General features: G+C 35.6%; 3 protein-coding genes across 3 annotated transcripts; 1 reads left to right on the top strand and 2 right to left on the bottom strand.

The window, feature by feature from the left end:
• Window positions 1–3,075: 3,075 nt before the first annotated feature.
• Window positions 3,076–5,887, bottom strand: LOC9329885 (probable magnesium transporter NIPA3). The gene is made up of 9 exons (XM_021013728.1): window positions 5,341–5,887; window positions 5,038–5,094; window positions 4,779–4,869; window positions 4,413–4,573; window positions 4,193–4,320; window positions 3,974–4,111; window positions 3,795–3,887; window positions 3,608–3,713; window positions 3,076–3,525 (listed from the first exon to the last, which is right to left on the bottom strand). Exons 1-9 carry the CDS (start codon window positions 5,501–5,503, stop codon window positions 3,356–3,358), a joined length of 1,107 nt encoding a protein of 368 aa, XP_020869387.1. The 5' UTR covers window positions 5,504–5,887; the 3' UTR covers window positions 3,076–3,355.
• Window positions 5,888–7,791: 1,904 nt separating this feature from the next.
• On the top strand, window positions 7,792–10,278 carry LOC9327165 (dihydrolipoyllysine-residue acetyltransferase component 5 of pyruvate dehydrogenase complex, chloroplastic). Its single transcript, XM_021011780.1, has 6 exons — window positions 7,792–8,765; window positions 9,039–9,230; window positions 9,322–9,409; window positions 9,532–9,602; window positions 9,726–9,809; window positions 9,929–10,278. Exons 1-6 carry the CDS (start codon window positions 7,920–7,922, stop codon window positions 10,031–10,033), a joined length of 1,386 nt encoding a protein of 461 aa, XP_020867439.1. The 5' UTR covers window positions 7,792–7,919; the 3' UTR covers window positions 10,034–10,278.
• Window positions 10,279–10,316: 38 nt separating this feature from the next.
• Window positions 10,317–13,656, bottom strand: LOC9329884 (leucine-rich repeat receptor-like serine/threonine-protein kinase At1g17230). The gene is made up of 2 exons (XM_002891056.2): window positions 10,910–13,656; window positions 10,317–10,826 (listed from the first exon to the last, which is right to left on the bottom strand). Exons 1-2 carry the CDS (start codon window positions 13,482–13,484, stop codon window positions 10,522–10,524), a joined length of 2,880 nt encoding a protein of 959 aa, XP_002891102.1. The 5' UTR covers window positions 13,485–13,656; the 3' UTR covers window positions 10,317–10,521.
• Window positions 13,657–18,804: the final 5,148 nt, after the last annotated feature.

Raw genomic sequence — 18,804 nt, 5'->3', positions numbered from 1 at the left:
ATATACTACAATGGCATGTATATTAGGGATTGATACTTGTTAGAGTAAAATCCTGTTATCACCCCGCATGTAGTCTTTATCTTTGTTTTCTCTATTGTTGCACCAGACAAGGGGCTGTGAATTGCTTGTAAGTGAAGGCCTAGTAACTTCTGTTTCTTTGAAATAATCTAATACTAGAATTATTGAATCTTTGAATTGTTCTGAACGAAAGTCTTCTTTAATAATAGTATTGAGAGTGATTGAATAAGATAAGATGGATGTGGTTGTAAGATAAGATAATAAGGGTGTGGTTGTAATATAAGAGTGAAAATATCTTAAGGAATATTCCAAGTAATATTCTCTAAGTCTTGTACTATAAATAGCGAAGCTTAGAGATGTGTTAGAACCAAGCTAAGCAGTGAGAAAGAGTTTAGCAATTGTTGAAATAAGAAAAACAACTCAAGGTTTGTTATTACTTCAAGGGTAAGGTAAGATAAAAGCATTCTGTTATGGTTTCTGGCCTCTACATACACTATGGAAAGTTCATCTTCTTTAATAAAATCGTCTTCTTTCAGAAAATCAAACGCTAGTAAAATAGACAATCTATATGAAGTAGAATATGTAAGTGATGAGAGTAAAGTTCCTATTACCCAACTTTCTTTACTAAATCCATATAAAGCTTTCACAAAATCCAACTCTACTTTCCCAAAAGTAATAAAATATGTTTTCGGTCCACACAAGCATGCGGCGAGAGAACTTGTTCTAGCCTCCCAGCTTGAACAACATCTTGTCCCGACAACTGAGACAGAACAGATGATTCCTCTCCGACTCAACGAGGGTATGATTCACCAGTGGAGAGCCTATGGTTACACCCACCTTCACTATGGAGCGATACGCGTAGCTTTAACCCTCTATGGAAGAAAAGGTCTACCTATTGTAGTAAGAGTCGCTCTTCTCGACACCAGATACAGAGAATATCAGCACACTTACATCGCAACAATCCAGACCACCCTGAACGCTAGTACTATCTTTGTCACACTATTCCCAAACTTCAACGTGGTGCTTGAAGATCCCCAGATCTACCAGAATATGCAGATCCAGCTTCAAATCACAGGTGCTCCGCAAGTCAGAAATACTTATGCGGCAACACTCCATCATCAGATGGCGTACCGAGTCCAAAACCATTCTATGGATCTTAGCCTTCCTAGTGATACAGAGGATGCTCTGCTCATTCAGCTGGAATCACAGTACAGCCCTTCATGCATCCATATTCCAAGACAAATCCCTAGAGAAGAACTGGTCAAGTTACTTCCTGAATCATGGGTGACGACTATGAGAAACTCCATGATAGAAGTATTCCAATACAATCGGTGGACTCTTCTATTCACAGAAGAAAAGACGGAAAAGTAGAGATTGCCTTTAAGCAACAAGAAGAAAGGCCAAGACCGACAGTTTTCTACACATAAATCAATACTATCTCTCCGACAAAAGATAATTGTGATGAGAAATCAATACTATTCCTGCTATACAAGAAACTATATAATTTCTCATCACAATTATCTTCCGTCGGAGAGATAGTATTGATTTCTGTGCAGAAAGCTGTCGGACTTGGCTTTACTTCCTGTTGCTGAAAGGCAATCTCAACTTTTCCGTCTTTTCATCTGTGATAGAAGAGTCCACCGATTGTATTGGAATACTTTTATCATGGAGTTTCTCATAGTCGTCACTCATGATTCAGGAAGTAACTTGACCAGTTCTTCTTTAGGGATTTGTCTTGGAATATGGATGCATGAAGGGCTGTGCTGTGATTCCAGCTGAATGAGCAGAGCATCCTCTGTATCTCTAGGAAGGCTAAGATCCATAGCATAGTTTTGGTCTCGGTACGCCATCTGATGATGGAGTGTTGCCGCATAAGTATTTCCGATTTGCGGAGCACCTGTGATTTGAAGCTGGATCTGCATATTCTGGTAGACATGGGGATCTTCAAGCGCCACGTTGAAGTTTGGGAATAGTGTGACAAAGACAGTACCAGCGTTTAGGGTGGTCTGGATTGTTGCGATGCAAGCGTGCTGATATTCTCTGTATCTGGTGTCGAGAAGAGCGACTCTTGCTACAACATGTAGACCTTTTCTTCCATGGAGGGTTAAAGCTAGGCGTATCGCTCCATAGTGAAGGTGGGTGTAATCATGGGCTCTCCACTGGTGATTCATACCCTCGTTGAGTCGGAGAGGAATCATCTGTTCTGTCTTAGTTGTCAGGACAAGTTGTTGTTCAAGCTGGGAGGCTAGAACAAGTTAATGGGTACATAGTGGATACAACCACGAATGAGGTATTTAGGATCAGAAGTATGGAGATATTTAGGATCATAAGTATATACAAACTACTATATGAAGGAGGTATTTAGGATAGTGAGTTGTACCCACTATGTGGTTGTACCCACTATGTGGTTGTACCCACTATTTTGATGGAGGAATTTCTTAAAAAGAGAATCCATGATGTGGTTCAGCATCAAACCTTGGATTCCACTTTGGTTGAGGCTTCTTATGTTGTCTCCTTTATTCGTATATGTTCCCATCATCGTTGTCCATATCTTGTTCTTCTACAGTTGGTTCTGCCATCATGATGGGGGTATGATCGATAAGGTTGTATCCACTACCTTATCATCCGGTGTACCCATTCCTCACCACCATAAATTTGAATCATATCTTAGAAGACAAACGGTAAGATAAGCAATATTTTCAATTTCTAGAGAATCCATATATAGTTGATACGAGAGAGGGTGGTTTATGATGATTTGAGAGTGTATGTTGCTAGGTTAAAGCCTACAAATAATATATATAGACGTGGGTTATGAATGTAAACGATTCTTTGATTGTTGTAATGCAATTTTTTTAAAACTACTACTCACGTAAAGTACTGATTATGTTTTATACGTTGTGATCTCTTTCTAATGTCACTTTGTGGTCAAATATATTCTTTATTCTTTCCTTCAAGTGATCAATTTTTTTTTCTTAACGTTAACGGAAGCAACCAAACTATAAATCCTCACGAAAAGCATCACTACCTAAAAGGAAAGATTCATATGCCAACCAAAGATTCTTAGACCAATGTTATGATAAATGAAACATGTTTTGCTAAAATGTGACGACCGATACCAATTTACTATACTTATGTGTTATATAACAGTTCATCAATCTGTCTACACATTTCACATCTCTTCAGGACCAAAATCTAGAGAAAGCAAAACAAATGAATGTGTGAAAAATTCCCTATGCAACTTGTAACAATAATCTATCTCTCCTCTTTCTCTTCTCCTTTCTTCACGCCGTCTCTGCAGCCTCCTGGTATACATATATTGAATCTACTTTGTATCTCCTTACACAGCTTCAAGACCGTCTTGCGGTAGAATGAGGTGACGCATTGGCCTTGGCGACTTGGTGCACTCCTGGCGTCTGAGAGTGAGTGGAATCCCTTCTTGCTCAAACCCATTACTATCTTCCAAATTTTTAGGAAGACGGATAACCAAATTTCCCGAGGACGAAGAACCTACAATCAGACACTTGTTAATTGCAGAAACATTCTCTCATTTTTCATTTTATACACATTCCTAAAGAAAGAGCTCACCCACCATCAACCAAGTCCTTTGTTTTGTGAAGCAGAAAGGTTCCTGAAAGGATTGTCACAAACCCACACAACTCCGTCACAATCTGAGTTCCGTCCTGTCGATCCCAGTCCTGTTCCACAAAAGTTAACAATTGTTGTTATCTCTAGTTACCAAAACAAATTAGAGTAAACACCAAGAGTTATACTTTCACCTTAAACATGATGACACTAGCCAGGATGGTCAACGATGTGAACATAACATAGTATATGGGTGAAACTACAGCCGTGTTGAATGTGTCAAGCGCCTGTCATCAAGACAAATAAAGAGAAGCCGAATGAATTTTCATGATATGTTAACAGATATCGACATGAAACTTGATGCTACCTCTACCTTGTTTAGATAGTTCATTTGGGTTATCACGCAGGTGAGAACTATCAGCGAGAAGACCCATGTCTGAGGGTAAATTAACTGATTCATTCCTGAATACGTAAGCTTTAATGCTATCCCGAGCGCTTTGACGCTCATGACCTGCTTGCACCACTCAAATAATTAGGACTCAAAACAAAGTGAATGAATAATCATGTTAGATTATAAGTTTTGGGCACTTACCGACAATGATCCAACAAGAGAACAAACCCCGATATAGACCATGACATGTGACTGTCCGTACTGTGGTACAAACTGAACTATGAGTATAATGGCTGCTCCTACTACTGCTGCAGCGTAGAGAAGAAAAGCTGCACCGGACATATCACTATGTCTTAGAACAGATTAATCAAACATCAATTAGACTGGATAAAATCAGGTTTGCAAAAAGATCAAATGGTACCAGGTTCTGTTGCAAGATTCCATACTTGCAACACAGAATCAATCTCTTGTTCTTGAGGAGCATGTAAGACGATAGTTATCGAACCAACAACACATAAGACACAACCAAGAAGCCCAAAAGTATGCAACTTTTCGTGTAGGATGACATGAGCAAGAGCAGCGCTGGAAAATTCACATCCGAAAAAGTTCTATTACTATTACTCCAGTGCACAACTCCTAATGGTTCAACAATACTATCATCATGAAACACAAAATTTAGACTAGGCTACTTTCTTAAATGAATTCCTTATATAGACAACACTAAAAGTTGATTGTGATTCCACAGCTAGATCAATACATAATAAATCTGACTTAATACTATCCAAACCTGATAATTATGCTGAGAGCACCGAGAGGAGTTACTAAAATGGCAGGCGCAAAGGCATAAGCGGCAAAATTGGCAATTTCCCCAACAATCACTACAAAACAAGGAAACATTGTCTGTGCCATCAACATTACTGAAACGCCAATAACTACTTATACCCTCGCCATCATTTAAGAACAACAAACAAAGCCAATCTGCAGTAACAACAAGCTAACCAAGACCCCAAAAAAGGAGCAAACCTTTAAATATGAAGGGAACTCACTCGTTATCATGCCTACCCACCAGAGAGGCTCAAGCAGGTAAGAGTAACCTCCAGAACCTACACAACAACACCATCACCAAAATCACCAAAGAAAATTAAAAGAGCAATATCTATGTTATTTGTGATATACTTTTACAACATCTGTCACATAAAAACACACCAATTGATCCACTAGAAATTTGAATCTACCCTGAAGCAGAAATCTAAAATTTTGAATCTTTGCATAGTAACAAACATTTGAAGTGAAACAAACACAGATCTCCTCCAAATGTTATAACAAAATCAGTAAGAGAATGAAATAACCTGCTCTGAGACCAGAAGCACCAGCTCTCTTGAGACCTTTCTTCTTAACAATGAAACTAGCACCAATGAATAAGCTCGAAGATAAAGCCAAGACTAAACCTTTTATATTATCCGACGACATTCCTTTATACGCATCTCTCCAACTCCCACTCAAACTCGCCATGATTCTACAATACCCTAAAACCCTAAATACCCAGAAGAAAAAAACCGAGCTTTAGGCTCGAATCAGGCGATGGGAAGAGAAAAGACATAAGCTTTTCAGATCTTGGGTTTGTCCATTTGTGAGAGGATATAGGAGACGATTTAGGGATTTGAAAGGAAACGAGGTAGATCGGATATAAAGACAAGAGCGTAGAAGAAGAGTGAAAGGAGAGAAATTGTAGCGATGAAGAAGCATCTAAAATTACGAGAAAGGTAAGATTTCTCAAGCACTCATTTTTTTTTTCTTTAGGCAAAGAATTCTCTTAATGCAACCACCTCTAAAATTTTTAAAATTTATATTTCTAGTGACATAATAAAACGATATTTACTATAGCGAATTAATTAGTAAATCAAATCGGAAAAAAATAGGGATATGTTATAAAAAAATATTTTATTTTTTGGTGGATATAAATAATATATAAGAGAGAAATTTTATACCGCATAAGGATCGGGATACTGAATAATAAAGAGACGAAAGACATATATGCTTATTACTTTTCTTGTAATTGAAGTAATGAATTGTGATTTACAACGATCGAATCGATCGTTTATATAGACGTAAAAAGTAAACTATTGTGCTCGCATAGTGACGTAGGTTTCACATATTTACGTAATGTTTATAATATGTGTATCTTTTTACGACTTTATGGTTTTCTCATTTTTACGACTTCTATAATAGGACACAAATTTAATAGTTGAATTTATTTTTGATATTTACTAATTTGTACCAATTTGTGATTAGTAATAAAACAAACAGTATAATCTTTACTACTACAGTAAGATAATAGATTAAAGGGGTTTTGTATGGAGTAATTACCATCATAAAGTTCAAAGCTTAGCTGCAAATTTTCATAAATTGTTATTAATTTTATGCGGAAGCGTTAAACGGAATCACATACTTTAGCTGGTTTAATGATAAATATGGTACGATATTGACTGTGAATCGATACGGAGATCAGGATTTAGATCATAAACATACATTAACCATAAGCCACCGTTCAAATGTCTTTCCGGTTGATCTTTCGTAGGGATGTCAATTGGGCTGTCTAGGTCCAAATGGGACCAAGACCAAATAGGACCATGATAGTATAAGCTCAAATAGGACCGTGTCCAATTAAGACCAAGCACAAATAAGACCATGACCAACTAGATAGCCCATGGAGCCCAAATAATATAATTTTCTATTTCCCGCCAAAACCGCAAAAGCACATTTTCTCTCAAAATTGAAGAATTGCATTTTTCCGCCAAATCGTAAAATCACATTTTTCCGCCAAAACGGTAAAAATATTTTTTGAGTGAAAATGTCAGTGTAAATCCTAATTTTTAAAGAAATAAAGAAAACAAATTTTCTCTAAATTATTAACCCTAATTTTTAAGGCTTATTGGACGGACCATGTCCAGATGGGTTCGGCCCATTTGTTTGTGGACTAAATGGGCTTCTAGCCCATATTGACCGCTTCGAATTTGGACGAATTTGGACGTGACCAAATCCGGACTATTATAATTTGGACTGGTCCTGCCCATGGTCACGAAGCCCATTTCACATCCATACCCATTTGACATCCATAATCTTTCGTAGCTTTCTCTCTCTATAACGTTTTGCTGTTTCTAGATTTCTCTCTGTGTCAATGGCTACAAAGTTCTTAGTCATGTCTTTTTGCAATCTTCCTTTTATAGATAAAAATTATAGATTTCATGAAAATACACAAATGACTTTCGTATTCTTCAAAAATTAACTTCCCAAATAACGATTAACAAAACCGGTTCGGTATACTGCTAAATCATAGACGCAAACCGACCAAAAACCAACATAAAAGAGTCCTTTTTAATACACATTAGCTAACAATGATCTCACCGGCTAATCTTTACTAAATCCATATTCATTTGTATGTGGCTGATAGTTATTAACCAAACAACAAAAACATTTTAGACTCTTTTCCATCATTTATACTTTTAAACTTTCTTATATGAAAATTAGAAAACCAACATTTGTCAAGTGAGTGAGAGAGACCATGGGTAACAGTAAAACCTATAACTAAGGTGAAAAATGTGTGTTAATGGTAAAAAGTAAAAACTCTAATATGTGGTCGTTAATGGTTTTTATTCCTGTAAAAAAAGTAGCAGAAGGTTTAAAAGGCTTTAACGAGATTATCTATTGGGCCTTCATAAAAAGCCCAATAGCCCACAACAAAAAACGCGCGTGTATCACACCTTCAATACAAACAGTAGAGAGTCACACACACAGACACAGTGATCGTCACCGGTAAATTAGTTGGCAAACTCCGCCTGCTCTTCGATAATTCCGAGGAACTTCTTCACTCTTCTTAAATCTCATTTCTCTCTCTCTCTCTCGCATTGCGATTAACGAAATTCGAAAAATGTCTCGTCTTCTCCAAACACCCTTCTTACCTTCCGTTACTCTCCCCACAAAAACACGATCTTCCGTTACGGGTTTCCGTGTAAAGCCCAGAATCATCCCAATTCAAGCAAAGATCCGAGAAATCTTCATGCCTGCACTAAGTTCTACAATGACCGAAGGCAAAATCGTCTCTTGGGTTAAATCAGAAGGCGATAAACTCAACAAAGGAGAGAGTGTTGTTGTTGTTGAATCTGATAAAGCTGATATGGATGTTGAGACTTTCTACGATGGTTATTTAGCTGCGATTATGGTTGAAGAAGGTGGTGTTGCTCCTGTTGGTTCTGCTATTGCTTTGTTAGCTGAGACTGAGGATGAGATTGCTGATGCTAAGGCTAAAGCTTCTGGTAGTGGTGGTGGTGGTGATTCTCAGGCTCCTCCTACGGCTGCAATTGAAGCACCTGTGGCTGTTGAGAAGAAGATTGCGGCTGCTCCGGTTGCGGTTAAGGCGGTTGCTGCGTCTGCGGTGCATCCGGCGTCTGAAGGAGGGAAGAGGATTGTGGCGTCTCCTTATGCTAAGAAGTTAGCTAAGGAATTGAAAGTGGAGTTGGCTGGTTTAGTTGGAAGTGGACCGATGGGAAGGATTGTGGCTAAAGATGTTGAGGCGGTTGCTGCTGGAGGAGGAGTTCAAGCTGCGGTAGCTGTTAAGGAGGTAGTGGCAGCTCCTAGTGTGGAGTTGGGGTCGGTGGTTCCGTTTACGACAATGCAGGGGGCTGTGAGCAGGAATATGGTGGAGAGTTTGACGGTTCCTACTTTTAGAGTCGGTTACACGATTACTACGGATGCTCTTGATGCTCTCTACAAGAAGGTGAGTAAGTTATTGAAATTAGTTTGGTCGAAATGATAAGAGTAAATTGGAGCTTCCATTGATTGTGATAATGTGAATATGTGTATTACTAGTATAGTAGTTTTTCGATTGCACATGTGGTTGTAATCAGAGAATGAGATTATGAGAGATAGGCAGATAGCTAGTTGAAGTATAAATGATAGTATGTTATGATGTGCATCAGAGGCACACACTAGTTACAAACTGTTAGTGTATATATTGATTTTGTTAATATTTGTTGTTTGGTTGGTTTAGATTAAGTCAAAAGGTGTGACAATGACAGCACTCCTAGCAAAGGCAACTGCACTTGCACTGGCGAAACATCCAGTTGTAAACTCTTCCTGTAGAGATGGTAACAGTTTTGTGTATAACAGTAGCATCAACGTTGCTGTTGCTGTTGCTATTGATGGTGGTTTGATCACTCCGGTGCTTCAGAACGCTGATAAGGTTCTTTTCTTCTGTATGCTTTATAACAGGTTTTGAGTTTACTCTGTCTTCAAAACCGGTATCAGTGGGTTGTTCTATCTTTTGTAAACAGGTTGACATTTATTCGTTGTCTAGAAAATGGAAAGAATTGGTTGATAAGGCTCGAGCCAAGCAGCTGCAGCCTCAGGAGTACAACACTGGTAAACCTACTACTAGAATATAGAAGTGATTTGAGTTTGAGTTTTGCAACAAAAATGCTTGTGTAACTTTAGCATGATTTTCTGAGTCTTGTTTCTTTTATTTCCATTCCGGGTAATTTCAGGTACCTTCACTCTCTCTAACCTAGGAATGTTTGGCGTTGATCGGTTTGATGCTATTCTACCCCCTGGAACAGTAAGTGCTTTTTGCTTTATGCATGTATTTTAGTTTGTAAAACTATTTTTCTTAATTCTCTTAGCCTAAGTATTATGCTAAGGAATAACAGCTCACTGATTTTCTTGTCTTTGATCAATGAAGGGAGCGATTATGGCTGTAGGAGCATCTCAACCTTCAGTGGTTGCTACTAAAGACGGCCGCATTGGCATGAAAAACCAGATGCAGGTAAATCTTATTATCAACCATCGTTAGAACTTATTCCTCTTCTCCTTTTGTCTTCATGAAATCGTCTCGAGTTGTCCTGGGAACTTGTTAATGATGACTGGTCACTTGCGAACCCACAGGTGAATGTGACGGCAGATCATCGTGTCATCTATGGTGCTGATCTCGCACAGTTCTTGCAAACATTGGCAAGCATTATTGAGGACCCAAAGGACCTTACATTCTAGGCCAAATTACTGTTTTTCGCATCCCAGTCTTCTCTGCTCTTGATTCCATGGGAGCTTGTATTTCTGCGGTAATCAGTTTCTTTGATAGAATCAACCTATTAAGAGTAATGTTGAACATAATCATTTCTTTGTTTGAGCTATCTTCTGCAACATTTTGCGCATGGAAAAGGCAGTCTCACATGATTTTGCTGCCGACTTTTTCATATATATCCACTTCATGTGATGAATCTTATATGGACTGATAATCTGATGAATCTTATACGAGCTGCTAACTTTAGCATGGTTAAATAACATGAATCTTATATTGGACTGATAATTTCCAAAATACAATTGTGAATGCAATACATCCGTCTTGTTTCTCAGCATCTCAAAAATGGAGATGCAGATAATAGATGTCAGAGGAAAGAAACCTCGCTAATCTCTAATGCTGCTTATACATACAGTAACAAGCAAAAATTTACACATCATGCATCATCTGACACTTTTACTTAAAGTCTTGTGAGCATCCGTAGAACAGTCTTCATCTTTGGTCTTGCCCCAGGAGAGATGTTTATGCAGGCAAGAGCAACACTGAGGGCACGGAGCATCTGCTTTGTTGCTACAGTTGATGTTTTGCTCACTCTGAGATCAAGAATGTTGTTCTGCTGCTCTTGATGGCTGGAATGGCTCTGCACCCACTTAGCCAAATCTCTTCCTTCACTTACAGCTGGCCTTCCAGTTAATAACTCCAAAAGAATCACCCCAAAGCTGTAGACATTCCCAGCCATTGTCACCCTCATCGTGTAAGCATACTCTGATGAAGAGATCAAAAGTGAAAGATTAAGAGAGCTGTTGTTTCTCAGTCAAGCCCATATAAGTTTTGTAATATGTGTTCACCTGGTGGAATGTAGCCGATGGTGCCTGCAACAGCGGAGAGGCTGCTGTTGCTTCTGGAAGGATCGATTACCTTGAACAGTTCAATGTCCCCTACCAGGGGCTCAGTGAGCGACTTGAGTATTATTTTTTTACTAGAGAGATCTGGTAGAAGGATTGGATCACGACCGTTGGATATAGATCCATGCAAGTAAGAGATTCCCTGAGCTATACCAACTGCAATACTATACCTGCTTGTCCAATCAACCACATCACTGGTAGGGTTGTGTAGAACATCGTAAAGGGTACACGTGTGAGCAAAGTCATAGACGAGCAAGCATCCTTCTGAATAGAGCACATAAGCTAGTGGAACCATTATGTTCGCGTGATGCAGCTTGCCCAACATCTCTAGCTCTAGCTCTAGTTGCTCACTACTGGCTTGTTGGAAAATCCTGTCTCTTGTGTTCAGTTTTTTGATGAAGTAACTCGAACCAGAGGGCATTACTACTCTGTAGTAACTCCAGAACATTGTCTGATACAGAGCACTTTCTGGATGAGCAACAGCTTCCACAGCTTTGGTGAAGTTTATGTTTGATCTGTGTAGAGCATTTGAAGTGAGAAGTTTCCCATGAATGACCTCGGGAAGAACAGTTGAGCCTTCTTCGTTTTGTTCGGCCTCTATGTTGTTAATCCCCTTGAAGCGCCTAGAAAGTTTCAGCAAGATGACAGTTATGATCCCGGCCACGATAGCGCAAATTCCACTGGCGACAAAGATTATAACGAAAACTAGTTTACTCTTCCCAGATGACGATTTCGGGATTGAGAATTTATCGTCATTATTCAGCTTGATCCCAGGGTTTCCGCTGACATTGAGTAAAACATTCTTGGTGAACTTTGGAATATTTCCGGTAAGCTGATTGTTGGAGAGTATGAGCTGTGTAAGGGACAATAAACTTCTCAGCAAATCAGGGATTTCGCCGGAGAATTTGTTATTTGACAGATCAAGAACTTCCAAGCGGTCAAGTTCAGACAATGTAGTAGGGATAGATCCTTCAAACAAGTTGTAGCTGAGATTTAAGGAAATTTGCAACTTTCGTGGCATTACTGGGATCCTCCCTCGTAGCTGGTTTTGTCCGAGCTGAAGTTCTATCAAATCCTCCAGATTTCTAATGTTATCAGGTATGGTACCACTCAGATTGTTGCCTTGCAAGTTCATGCTGGAAAGCCTCGTTAGGTTTGAAAGCGAAGGCGGTATGGATCCGCTCAGAGAATTCCAGCTGATGTTAAGAATCAAGAGGTTACTCAAAAATGTGATAGTATCTGGGATTTCTCCAGTAAGCTTGTTCTCCTGCAGTTTTATCACTTGAAGCCTTGTAAGATTTCCAAATGCAGGAGGTAAGTTTCCGGTGAACTCGTTCATAGCCAAGTTCAGGAGATTCAAGATCACAAGATTTCCAAATGAAGGAGGTATGTTGCCAGTTAGACTGTTGTTGTCCATCTCCAAATAGGTTAGGTTCTGCAGTGATTCAAACGCAGTAGAGGGCACCTTCCCTGTCAGCTTATTGCTTCCTAGTCTCAGCCTAACCAGGCTAGGGGAAATGCTTTGCGGTATCCATCCAACAAGATGATTAAACGACAAATCCACAGAGACAAGTTTAAGCTGCGACAAAAGGTCATCTGGAATCGACTCCGCTAACTTGTTGAAACTGAGATCTAAGTTCTCAAGGTGTTTTGTGATCCCTGATGGAATTCTTCCCGTGAATTGGTTACGGTTCGCTGCAAATCGACGCAAGGTTTGGATGCTTGAAAGTGATTCTGGGATTAGCCCACTAAGATAGTTATTGGAAAGAAGTAAACTTTCTAACTTGGAGAGGTTTCCCAACGAACTCGGGATTGACCCACTAAGCTGATTATCACTGAGATCTATCAGCTTTAGTTCTTGGTAATCGTCGATCCCCTCGGGAATAGTACCGCTCAAACCATTATCTGAAACCTCGAGCTTCTCCAGACCTTTGGTCAAATGAACTGGAACAGAACCAGTTAAACTGTTGAAGCTAAGATTCAAACTCCTCAACTGAACCAACCCATCAAAACCATAGTCTCCAATGTTCCCACTCAACACGTTGTGAGAGAAATCAAGAACCGCCAATTTGGAGAAACCGCGGAAACCAGGGGAAGAAGAAAACTTGTTCGTGCTGAAGTTCAGATGCTTCAACCCAATGAGTTTTTCACAATTCGTCACGAACCCATCTGGGATTGAGCTTAATCTGTTGTTGGAGACATCAAGAGACTCCAAAGTCTGGAGATTGCAGACAAGTGGTAAGAATGAAGAATTGGAGAGATCAAAGTTAGAGAGAGACAGGCTAATCACAGAGCTATTGCCTGGTCGGCTGCAAAGAACACCGTTCCATGAACATGGATTCCCCTCAGAACCAGGAAGATTCCAATCCGAGATATTAAGGAACCTAGAGAGTTCGATCATTGTGTTTGTCTGGTTCAAAGACAACTCAGAGAAACATACATGGCAACAAGAGAAGAAGGTGAAGAAGAGACAGAACATGAACTTGCCTGTTTCTGGAGGAACATGTATCTTCTTCATCTTTTTGACCCCAGTGAATATTATTTTCAAGCTAAAAGATGAAAAGCTTAACGAGAGTGAGTGCTGGGAAAAATGGAAAAAGAGAGGTCATGGAAAGTGAAGAGAAATTGTCACAGTGAATAGTGTAGCGCGTTGATTGGGTTAAAGGAGTTGACTTGACTGATGCTGAGTTGCTGACACAGAGTCTTTTCCAAGTGTTTCTTTGAGCCACGTCATCACTCTGTGTTTTTTTTGCCCTTTTTTGATAAAAGTAAGTTCTCTTTCTTTTCTTTTTTTTTTTCAGCAAAAAAAAGTAAGTTCTCTTTTGTTGACCATAATAGTTTTGTTTTGTTCTCTATGTAGTAAACCATGGAGAAATCCATTTCCCACTTTAAAGTCTCTCTAATCATTCAATTGTTTAGAAAAGATGAAAAATGACATGCCTTGGAAAATTCAAAGACATGTTTTAAATAAAATTCTTATTGACTACTCCCTCCGTTTCGTTTTAGTTGTCGTTTAAGGTTTTTTCACACAAATTAAGAAAAACATTAAATTTTCTGTTTTACCTTTTATTAATATATTTTATAAAAAATTTTATTAGCCAAAACATTAAAACAGTAAGGATAAAACTGAAATTTTCACCAAACATTTGCATTGAAAACCTAAAACGACAACTATTATGAAACAAAATTGAAATCCTAAAACGACAACTAAACTGAAACGGAGGAAGTATAATATATAATTCTAGGAGTTTTAAAGACTAGTAAAAATTGTAAAATTGTCAAGCATGTTTTAGAAAATATATATTATATTAACCATCATGCAAGTTTAGTAGTAGTAATTTCTAGAAATAGGGAACCTATTGGAGGTCGAAATTATTAAGAAGGATATATTGTTAATGTTAGACATTCGTATTTGCTTCTAGTAAAAAATGTGTATACAAAATCACGTATGCTGAAAAAAAAAAAAAAACAGTACCCGTGATATGTTCTTTAGCTATACATAACTAATTGATTAATTGTTCATTCATCTTTCATATATTTAACGGATAATTGATATGTTCTGTGGCTTAAAAGAAAACTTGTAAACCATAATTTTTGGAAAGAGAAGAAAATTGATTCAATACCACACTAACAAAAAAAACAATTGAATAAATATTTGAAATCATATAATATTCTCAAAAATGAAGATACGAAAGACTTAAAAGATGAAAAGATTGTTTCTTATGTAAAGAATGGTGGAGTTAAAGTCAATTCTTTAAGGTTTAGATTTGCTTTCTGATATTGGTTTTAAGAATCTGTTTGTGTGGATTTCAAAATCTCTGCAGTATATCTTGGATTTTAATTCTAATAATTTACTCATGAAACTCCAAAGAGGTTTCATTTCAAATGACTTAATATACAAAGATTTTACAAGTCTTTTAGTTTTGAATAACACTGGATTTTACAAACCTTAAAGAATTGACTTTAACTCCACCATTGAATAACACCAAACTTTTTAAATCTAATGAAGTATAAGATCTAATAACACCAGATTTTAACGTTAGATTTATAATCATTAGTTGAATAACACTGGATTAGTGTTGGATTTCAATTCTATTAAAATCCATCATTGAATAACACCACCTTAGTGTTATGTTGTGTTGTTTTAAGAACTTTAGTTTCTGTCCTTAATCCTCCAGCGACTGTGCACCGTCTACCTAGTTATTGATGTGCGTTTAAGAGGACGGATTATGTGAAGCTGTGTTCACTAGTTCTACATAATATACAATGTGCTCATAATTGCACACTTGGGACATTTTTAGCCAACTACATTAGTTTATGTACCATTATTTACCTTGCCTATTGTGACTACTATTTTCAAGGCATTCATGCGTTTTTGCCTCTGAAGCAGTTTAATTATGGTTGAGGAAAATTAGATGGCGACTAGGAGCGGATCTAGGGTGCTTAAGGGTGGGGCACGTGCTCCATGCCAAATTTCTAAAACTTCGTTTGTATATTTGTTTAGTTGAAATAGTATTAGCATTTTTGTTGACATTGCCTTTTTCTTCCATCTCAAATTAATATTAATTGTTTGACTAGGTTATAACCCCCGCTATGCGGGGGTTTACTTTTGTTGATTGTTTAAATATATTTTGGGCTTAATAATCAATTAATTACAATAATGTTTCATTTTTAAATTCTTTATAGCATATATGTTGTTTTATTTATATTTTTAGTATCATTTATGTTGGTTAAAATGTTTTTAATAAAAAAAAGCTTATAGGATCAAAGTTGGTATAAAAAATATTACAAATACGATGTGTCATATTTTACTCAAGTATATAAAACAGACTTCAAAATTTTAGTGATTAAAATGATCTAATATTCTAACATCAAACTTGAAACATGAAAAATTACCAATCAACATTTAAATGAAAAGAAACAAATGAATAAACTTACACATGTTACATGTATATATTGTATACTCTTTCTTTTTATTTTTTTTTCACATACCTCTTGATTGATTATTCTATTCAAATTTTTTTATTTTTATCCCAATTATATAATTTCGAGTTTTCTTGCTTCAATTTCTTGCCGTTCATTCAATTTTATAAATAATTTATTTTAAATAACAGACCGAATCAAGCCAAACCAAATTAAAATGAACGAAAATGAGTTTTATTAGAGACTTGATGTTTTATTAATATCGAAATAACCGAATTCAAATTTAACTCGACATCAAACTAAAATGCCGACCCCTAACCGTGATTAAGAAGGGATATTGGCAAATTTAGTAAGACTAATAATGATATTATTTTATATATTCTACTAACAAAAATTTTACATTTTTCTTTTTTGCATATATTTTTTTCAAGTTTTTTTTTATTTTTTACTTTTTTAAAGTATCTTAATTTTCTATTGATATTATTTTATATATTTTAATAACAAAACTTTACATTTTTTGTCTACCCATATGTTTTTTTTTTTAAGTTTACATTTTTCTTGTTTCATATATATATATATATATATATATATATATATATATATTTCTTCTTATAAGTATCTTAATATAGAAAATTATTGGATCTAAAATTGCTAATTACTGAGATAGCTAATCATGATTAGTCTTTCAAAATTTTGTGGACAATTTTAGAAGCTTATAACTTTGACTTTTATGTAGTATAGAAGCTAGTGGTTTCGTCTTAAGCTATGAACTTTTTATAGCTTTAAGAGCTTCAAATTTATAAAATCATGGTCTCCAATAACTCCAAATTATGAAGTTTTTAGATTACTATTTACAAATACATAAACAAATAACATCAAACTTTGATAGAGTTTTGATAAATCTTAAATTAAATAACAATATATTATTCATATTATTTAAATCTACTCCTTCATACTTGTTCTCTTATTGATGATAAAAAAATACGCGAAAATAATACGGATAATTACAAAAAAAAAATAGTCACCTGCAATCTTTAATATAACTGTTCATCGTAATCGGTTAGATTTGGCTAACAAACACGCCAAACTTTGGTTTCTGAAGAAGCCTTGCTTGGTTAAAAACATAATTTTAAAACAAATAACTCAAATTAATCAAACCTTTATAATATATAGAACCCTATATATAATTACCTTTTTTTTTATTTTTTTTTAAGAATTACTTTTTTACTTCTCTTGTTCTTCTTCAATATATATAATTCTTTTACTTTTTTATTTATTTGATTTCTTTGATTTCTTTGCATTCTACATGCGAACCACTTTTCATGCATATATTTTACATAAAGAAATTAACAATATCTATGTAAAGAAAAAATTTACCGAGATGGCTAATCGTGATTAGTCTTTTGGAATTTTGTTGATGGTTTCCGAAGCTTATAACTTCGATTTTTATGTAGTATACAAGCTAGTGGTTTCGACTTAAGCTATGAAATTTTTATAGGTTTTAGAGCTTCAAATTTATAAAATATGGTCTCCAATAACTCCAAATTTATGAATCTTTTAGATTACTATTTTCAAATACATAAACAAATAACATCAAACTTTGATTAAGTTTTGATAAATCTTAAATTGAATAGCAATATAATCTTCAGAATATTTAAATCTACTCATTCATACTTGTCCTCTTATTGATGATAAAAATATACTTGAAAATAATACGGACAATTACAAAAAAAAAAAAGTCACCTGCTATCGTTATTATAATTGTCATCCTAATCGTTTAGATTTGGCAAACAAATATGTTAAATTTTGGTTTCTGAAGAAGCCTTACATGGTTAAAAAGATAATTCAAAAACATCGAACTCAAATTAATCAAACGATTATAATATATAGAACCCTATATATAATAACTTTTTTTTCTTTTTTTTTAAGAATTACCTTTTCTCATATTCTTCTTCTTCAATATATAATTCTTTTCAATTTTTTAATTTGATTTCTTTGATTTTTTGCTTTCTACATGTGAACCACTTTTCATGCATATATTTAACATAAAGAAATTAACAATATCCACACAAGGAAACAATTTGAAAGGTACATAAATTTCAGGATCTTAATACCTTGTAATTGGTTTAAAAGTCACAATTGAATGAACCTAGACTCGATTCATTAGTGTAACCTGAAATACAAATCAAACAGTCTAAAAGCAGCAAAAAAAATAAATCAAAAAGTATGTAGCACGAGAAAAAAAATCAAAGTCGCATAATACTAAATTCTTTTGAAACTGAATACTAATTGTGTTGTCCAGGTTCAATATTTATAGTTTAATGTCTAGGGTAAACCGTCATAACTACCTTCTGTATTTTTACATTTTTAATTAGATTTGGTTAGCCTTTTAATTACCTACGTTATCAATTTAATTACCTTATGGATAACAAAAATATATTCGCTGCATAATAATATTGAAATATATAATTTCCATTTTTACTATTTCTGTATTTTGTTATTTCAAAAATTCACATTTTTCTTCTTTCCATATATTTTGTTTCTTTTCCTTTTTAAAAATATTTAAGTATAGAAAATATAAAAAAATAAAAATGTTAATTAACGTGATGTGTAAAAATGTTAACTGCTGAAGTGGCTATTCGCGATTGGTCGTTTAAAATCCTACGTGGACGGCCTGAGAGGCTTATTGCCTCGACTTTTATATAGTATAGATTTAAATATCCTCATTTGGTTTACGGGAAAAAACCCGAATAAACCGCTATCTATTTTTTATTTGGCCGTTTAATACATGTAGTTTTAAAATTGGAATAAAAATACCTTTTATAATTATTGTTGTCTTTTAAATTTTTTATTTTTTTTTTTAAATTTTGGTAGATTTGTACCTCCGCGTTAACGGCTGATAACAATGGTAACGG

This window comes from Arabidopsis lyrata (genome assembly GCF_000004255.2).
Source record: "Arabidopsis lyrata subsp. lyrata unplaced genomic scaffold ARALYscaffold_1, whole genome shotgun sequence".
Classification (NCBI taxonomy): domain Eukaryota; kingdom Viridiplantae; phylum Streptophyta; class Magnoliopsida; order Brassicales; family Brassicaceae; genus Arabidopsis; species Arabidopsis lyrata.
The sequence above is the reverse complement of the archived record's forward strand: the minus strand, read 5'-3'. Positions and strand labels throughout refer to the sequence as shown.

What these genes read in the sequence shown, in the direction of transcription:
- LOC9329884 (XM_002891056.2), bottom strand. Translation starts at nt 13,484, where the DNA reads ATGAAGAAGATACATGTTCCTCCAGAAACAGGCAAGTTCATGTTCTGT. An exon ending in CATCGGCTACATTCCACCAG is followed by an intron (nt 10,827 to 10,909) that starts GTGAACACATAT and finishes TCTCTTCATCAG; the next exon opens with AGTATGCTTACACGATGAGG.
- LOC9329885 (XM_021013728.1), bottom strand. Translation starts at nt 5,503, where the DNA reads ATGGCGAGTTTGAGTGGGAGTTGGAGAGATGCGTATAAAGGAATGTCG. An exon ending in GAATCTTGCAACAGAACCTG is followed by an intron (nt 4,321 to 4,412) that starts GTACCATTTGAT and finishes TGTCCGGTGCAG; the next exon opens with CTTTTCTTCTCTACGCTGCA. An exon ending in CTAGTGTCATCATGTTTAAG is followed by an intron (nt 3,714 to 3,794) that starts GTGAAAGTATAA and finishes TTTGTGGAACAG; the next exon opens with GACTGGGATCGACAGGACGG.
- LOC9327165 (XM_021011780.1), top strand. Translation starts at nt 7,920, where the DNA reads ATGTCTCGTCTTCTCCAAACACCCTTCTTACCTTCCGTTACTCTCCCC. An exon ending in TTGATGCTCTCTACAAGAAG is followed by an intron (nt 8,766 to 9,038) that starts GTGAGTAAGTTA and finishes TGGTTGGTTTAG; the next exon opens with ATTAAGTCAAAAGGTGTGAC. An exon ending in GCATGAAAAACCAGATGCAG is followed by an intron (nt 9,810 to 9,928) that starts GTAAATCTTATT and finishes GCGAACCCACAG; the next exon opens with GTGAATGTGACGGCAGATCA.